The sequence below is a fragment of the Etheostoma spectabile genome, chromosome 23 (assembly GCF_008692095.1).
Source record: "Etheostoma spectabile isolate EspeVRDwgs_2016 chromosome 23, UIUC_Espe_1.0, whole genome shotgun sequence".
In the NCBI taxonomy this organism is placed as follows: domain Eukaryota; kingdom Metazoa; phylum Chordata; class Actinopteri; order Perciformes; family Percidae; genus Etheostoma; species Etheostoma spectabile.
In genome coordinates this window covers 8444577-8451503 of record NC_045755.1, presented here as the reverse complement: position 1 = coordinate 8451503, position 6927 = coordinate 8444577, and the positions used below count along the sequence as shown (strand labels likewise).

The window sequence follows — 6927 nt, the reverse complement described above, 5'->3', positions numbered from 1 at the left end:
TCTCCCCTCAGCCCATTACAACCTCAACTGTCTGCTTCTCAAACTAACTTTGCATCTGCTAGCTGAGATGCTACCGTCACATTTAAATCCACAGAGCCAACACGCAGCGTTAACGAGTCAAACCCAAAACGTTAGCTGACATCACGCTAGCTTGCGGCATGACAGAAGTTAGTGAGCTAACTAGCCAGCCAGCTAGCTAGCTAACGTGCTGTTTACCTGCAGCTCAGCTGTTAGCTTAGCATGTTGTGCTGCACGCTAGCCAGCCATTGAGGTGTGGTTTACACAGCTGTCGAATGCAACATCTATGAAACTGTCTATCTTTATATATCTATCTGTGTTTACCTGTGAGCTACAGCGATGTGACGCTGCTCAGACAGGTGGTGGCACAGGCTAGCAGCTAGCACGCTAGCATGTAGGCCTGACAAGAGTCGCCACTAGCTGTTTCTAACGTGGAATAAAAGCAGTTTGAGCTTCTGGCCTGAGCCGTACAGGTGGGTTAGGGTTTTGTTTGTTAACGTTACCTGAAGTCCTTGTCGCTGGAAGTCATTTTCTCCAGCAGGTTGGAGATGTGGTACGAGGCGCTCGCCATGTCTGGTGCTGTTAGCTGTTAGCCTCCTGCTAGCTGCTAAGAGTGTGTGTCTCTGACTGCCTGTGTGTGTGTGTTTGTGTGTGTGTGTGTGTGTGTGTGTCCGCGTGACGGTCCTGGCTATTTGGTTTCTGGAGGTAAAGTGTGTGTTTGTGGTTCCTTGTTTCTTCAGCTGCTAATGCCGCCTTTCTGTCTTTCTACTGTCGCATCCCGGGGCGCGGAGTTTGGTTTGTTTGAATGGGGCTCCCGTTCTCTCTGCAGAGGGGCGGGGTTAGCAGGATGGACGCTGCGGGGTCGAGGGTCAGAGTTTGAAACGGGTTTTTTCACCATAGACAGTTAAAGAAATGGACCATCAGATTTCCGTTGCTATGGACGGGGACCAGTGAAGTCTGTTAGGAGCTCTTTCCCGGTGATGCTGAGCGTTACTGCGCAGACTCCAACTGAGCTGGAAGACGTAGATGTGACGTGCGCAACCTGTCTGGAAGCTGTAAGTCTTCTGGTAGATGTGCAAGAGAAATCTCAATCATTCCCAATCAGCAGAAACGGAGAGGTAGGTAAATGTTAGGAGATAACATAGGCACAGGCTAATTACTGATAACTAACATGCTAGTTAACATCAACATAGGCACAGGCTAATTACTGCTAACCTAAGTGCTAGTTAACATTAAATAGGCACGGCTATTACTGCTAACTAACATGCTAGTTAATCATACATAGGCACAGGCTAATACTGCTAACTAACGCTAGTAACATAACATAGGCACAAGGCTAATTATGCTAACTAAACTGTAGTTAACATAACATAGGCACAGGCTATACTGTCTAACATGTAGTAACATTAACATAGACAGGCTAATACTGCTCACTAACATGCTAGTTAAAATCAAAAAGGCACAGGCTAATACTGCTAACTAACGTGCTAGTTAACATAACATAGGCACAGGCTAATTACTGCTACTAACATGCTAGTTAACATTAACATAGGCACAGGCTATTAATGCTCACTAACATGCTAGTTAACATTAACATAGGACGGCTAATACTGCTCAATAACATGCTAGTTAACATTAACATAGGCACGGCTAATTACTGCTAAATAACATGCTAGTTAACATAACATAGGCACAGGCTAATTACTGCTCTAACATGCTAGTTACATTACATAGGTACAGGCTAATTATGCTCACTAACATGCTAGTTAACATAACATAGGCACAGGCTAATACTGCTAAAAACTGTAGTTAACATTACATAGGACAGGTAAATTACTGCTAACTAACATGTTAGTTAACATCAGTAATTAAACTTAAACAGCTGATGGAAGTCCAAACTGCCTGCGAGCTTCTCCTGACATTACGGTGATTTGTCGACAATGCAACAAGAAGTCTCGTGGTTATGACACAATCGTTAGCCTATTTTTTTTTTTTAATTCTGCTACAGAGATGTAACGTGAACTACAAGCTAACAGAGCCTTTTGTACATTGTCGTGTTTCTTTAGAAATAAACAACGGAGAAATAGAGTCTTTAAACGCTTCAGATGTAAAGTTAGTTGCTGTCAAAGCGGCGTCAAAATGAATGGGAGTCAATGGGACGCTAACCAGTAGCTCTCTAGGGAGTTAGGTTGGGAACCGCTGGAGGGCCGCTGGTTCAAGTCCCCATATGAATCAAAGTATGGTGGTGGAGAGGTGCCAGTTCACCTCCTGCCAAGGTGTTCTTGAGCAAGGCACTGAACCCCCAACCTCGTTGAAGACTTTTCCCCATTGTGCTGCTGTGCTGTGTGAAACTGTCATCCCTAAACCTGCCAGGTATAAATAAAATAAAACTTGGTTTCAGTTCTCAGCTCTCTTCTTTTAGTGTCGCTCTCAGAAACCCTCTGCTGCGACACAACAGTAGCTCCTACTGCTGAGGTGCCCTTGAGCAAGGCACCTAACCCCATGCCTGCTATGTGGCGTCAATCATGTTATTTGGGGGAATTATAAAGAACACTGATATAGGACAACATGAGGACAACATGAGAGTTAAAGTATACTTTCAGATAATAATTCACCATCTTTATCACAATCATTTGCAGCTTCTTCGTCTTCCTCTTCCTCATCATCATCATTATTTTCATCCTCCTGCCGTCATGGGCTCATCACCACGGTTGCCAGCGTATAATTGGATGAAATAGATCTCCATTCATCGCACCTTCATCATATATTTATATATTTATTGTCGTCTTCGTGTTCATCACAATCATAATCACGAGCGTTTCCTGCGAGTCTTCTGAAGAGGGCTGAGTGTGTTTTAGCGATGCAGCTGGAGCCTCGTTTCATAGATTACTGTCAAACGCTGTCAATGCATACACACACGCGCACACACACACACACACACACACACACGCACGCACACACATATACACACACACACACATGCGCACGCTTGCAAAGAAATCACAGCATGCATATGTCAGTGGCTGCATTATGTGTCAACAGAGAGAGAGAGCGCCTGGGGGTTTGTAAACATCCCACTCAACTGATCTGTGACTCATCCCACACACACACACACACACACACACACACAGGGGCACACACACACACTCTCACACACACACACACACACACACACACACACACACACACACACACACACACACACACACACACACACACACACACTAAATGCATTCAACCAGCACAAATAAAAAAGTACAAAATCCTGAATATCCTGAATGTTTCTCTTTCATGTATGAAATAACTGGGTATGTGTGTGTGTGTGTGTGTGTGCGTGTGTGTGTGTGTGTGTGTGTCTGTGTGTGTGTGCGTGTGCGTGTGTGTCTCTCTGTATATGTGTGTGTGTGTGTCTCTGTGTGTGTCTCTGTGTGTGTGTGCGTGCGTGTGTGTCTCTCTGTATGTGTGTGTGTGTATGTATATGTGTTTGTCTCTGTGTGTGTCTGTGTGTGTATCTCTCTCTCTGTATCTGTGTTTGTGTGTCTCCCTGTGTGTGTGTGTGTGTGTGTGCGCGTGGGAGAGTGATTCATTATTAAGAGGATAATGTGCTACATATAGCTCTACACACACACACAGAGCTCCATAAACAGTTATGTTTGATTCCGTCTCCCACTTGATTTGATCCAGTAAACAGGAAGTCGTTCTCACTGAGGGTTTTATTTTTAAAGACACACCTGCTGCAGGTGATTCATATCAGGAGGAGAAGATAAAACCAGACAAACCAAAGGGCTTTAAGAAAGAGAAGCAGATCCCTCACACTCTGCTCCTGACTGGCTAGTAGTCCTTACCTAGGTACTGTCAGGGCCCTCATACTCTGCTTCTGACTGGCTAGTAGTCTTACCTAGTTACTGGCGGCCCTCATTCTCTGTTCTGACTGGCTAGTATCCTTACCTAGGTCCTGTCAGGGCCCTCATTCTCTCTTCTCTGCTGGCTAGTTAGTCCTACCTAGGTACTGTCAGGGCCCCTACTCTCTGTTCTGATTGGCTAGTAGTCCTTCCTATTACTGTCCAGGGCCCTCATACTCTGCTCCTGACTGGCTAGTAGTCCTTACCTAGGTACTGCACATGTGCGACTCACAACAAAGATGGAACAGAAGTGAGATGTCTCACTCTGGAGCTAAAACACAGAGCTCAACACACAGGGTGAAAAGAGGAGCTGCAGCAATGTGCAATACAACAAAAAGATGGTGTTTTTTGAAAATTAAACCATGGAAACCTAGTCTGATATAACCTCAAAATACAACTATGCACCTGCAAATAAGCAAAATATGTGGTCTTGGTCCCGCCCACGATGATTGTGATTGGTTTACAAAAATGCCAATAAACCAGAGCACGTTTCTCTCCCAACCCAGAAAGATGCTAATTAGCCAGACCTTCTTTTGCAACACTATGAAGGAGGGTCTAGCACAGCGAGACAATTTTTTTTTGTAATTTACTGTATATTTTTGGGCTTTTCCGCCTTTAATGTTTGTTAGGTGAGGGGGAAGACATGCAGGAAATTATCAGAGGTGGGATTTGAACCCTGGACCTCTGCATCAAGATACACACCTCTCAGTACACGTGCGCCTGCTCTACCACTGGACCAACCCGGCCACAAGACTGTGACTTTAAAAGTGTCAAAAGTAAAGTACTCGTAGAGCCGAATGCACCATTTTAGAATAATATATGTAATAATTCTATTGTAATTACTGGTGCATTAATGTGTTCATCACGTACAGTGACTAACTGCTGTGAATGTGGTGCAAAGGCGGCAGGGATCCATCCATCTCGAGTCTCCGACTGTCTCGCGTTTGTCTCTGTCTCCGTATTGAGGTCAGTCTTTGCTTTTTGTCTCGTAGCCTGCAGAGACTCGTCCTTCCGCCTCGCTGCTTCCTCTTCCTCCTCTCGCCGCTCCGCAGGGGATGAGAGATGGCTGTCAGTTAATCACCGCCGCTGTCTGTCAGACGCTAAATCTGGTGTTTGAGACTCAGCGATGTGGATCCAGTTGGTTGTTTGTCTTCTGTCAAACCATCAAACCATCAAACCATCAAATCCGTCCTCTGTGACACAGGAACACGATCCATCCAACGCGCTGTCTGTCCAGCTCCACACTGTGTTTACTTATTTACATCATGGAGGCTGTGTTATACATAACCTGGACTGTGGTCATAACATCTAAACATAACATATCTTACATCTTATAACTTATTCCCTGTGACAGAGTGGTCTTATTCTTATTCGGTCAGTCAGTTTATAGGTTATTATGTTTATATTTTATAGTTAATATTTAATCATGATCTATCATTACACACAATCTAGTACCTCACCTTATCACGGGCATTGCATTTCTGGGAGGGATTTTTATTTTTATTGTTTGTATATTTGTGATATATGTGTGTATATGTGTGTATATGTGTGTATGTGTGTGATATATGTGTGTATATGTGTGTATGTGTGTGATACATGTGTGTATATGTGTGTATATGTGTGTGATGTATGTATGTATATGTGTGATATATGTGTGTATATGTGTGATACATGTGTGTATAAGTGTGATAAATGTGTGATATATGTGTGATATATGTGTATGTGTGTAAATGTGTGATATATGTGTGTATATATGTGTGTATGTGTGTATATGTGTGTGATAAATGTGTGTATGTGTATATGTGTGTACATATGTGTATATGTGTGTATATGTGTGGTATATGTGTGTATATGTGTGTGTATGTGTGTATATGTGTGATATATGTGTGTATATGTTGTGTATAGTGTGATATATTGTATGTTTGAATGTGATGATATATGTGTTAGATGTGGGATATATGTGTGTATATGTTGTATATGTTTGTTATGTGACTAGTGTGTGTTAAGTGTGATATGTTGTATATGTGTGATATGTGATGTATATGTGTGATTAAATGGTGTGATACATGTGTGTTGATTGTGTGATATTGTGTGATACATGTGTGTATATGTGTGATACATGTGTGTATATATGTGTGATACTGTGTGTGTGTATGTGTGATATATGTGTGTATATGTGTGTAATGTTAGATTTGTGTATAAGTGTGTCCTGGTAATATGTTGTGTATGTGTGATAATGTTGTGATATATGTTTGTATATTGTGATACTTTGTGATATATGTGGTGATATATGTGTGTAATATTGTGTATATGTGTGTATATGTGTGATATATGTGTGATATATGTGTGTATATGTGTGATATGATGTGTGATATGTGTGGATATAGTGTGGATATGTGGTTGATATATGTGTTTATATTTTGGATATGTGTGATATGTGTATATGTGTGATATATGTGGGGTGGTATATGTGTGCTATATGTGTGTATATGTGTGTATATGTGTATATGTCTTATGGGTGATATGTGTGTATATTTGTTATGAATATATAATGTGTACATTGTGATACATTTTGTGGATGGTGTGATATATTGTTGGTAGGAATATGTGTATGTGTGTACATGTGTGATATAAAGTGTGTGTAATGTGTATATTGTTGTTATGTGTGTATTTGTGTATGTGTGATATATGGTGTATTTGTGTGATATAGGTGATGTGAGTATATTTGATATTTTGTCTGTATATTTGTGTGATATATGTGTGGTATATGTGTGTATTATGTGTGATATTGTGTGATATCTGGAGGTGGTATTTGTGTGATATATGTGTGATATATCTGTGTGGTATCTGTGTGTATCGAGGAGGGAACCTAAAATGGGTTGCCTCTACTACTTCAGAGGTAACTTCACTTTGTTTTGTTTGTCCCATGTTACAAGAAAAAACAAAGCGTAACGTTTTCCTGCTACAATAACACAATACAATTTAGGAGTTCTAAAATTGTCTTCTT

The 6927-nt window shown here is 41.6% G+C and overlaps 2 protein-coding genes across 16 annotated transcripts in view; both read right to left on the bottom strand.

Annotated features, from left to right (window-relative positions):
- cand1 (cullin-associated and neddylation-dissociated 1) overlaps positions 1-893 on the bottom strand; it is a 10924-nt gene extending 10031 nt beyond the window's left edge. Inside the window, exon 1 of the mRNA XM_032505110.1 lies at positions 522-893. Coding sequence (XP_032361001.1) covers positions 522-589 — 68 coding nt within the window. The 5' untranslated portion in view covers positions 590-893. The remainder of the gene's footprint in view (positions 1-521) is intronic.
- The window catches only part of nrcama (neuronal cell adhesion molecule a), a 1100153-nt gene that overhangs the window by 1024294 nt on the left and 68932 nt on the right, over positions 1-6927 (bottom strand). The window lies entirely within an intron of this gene.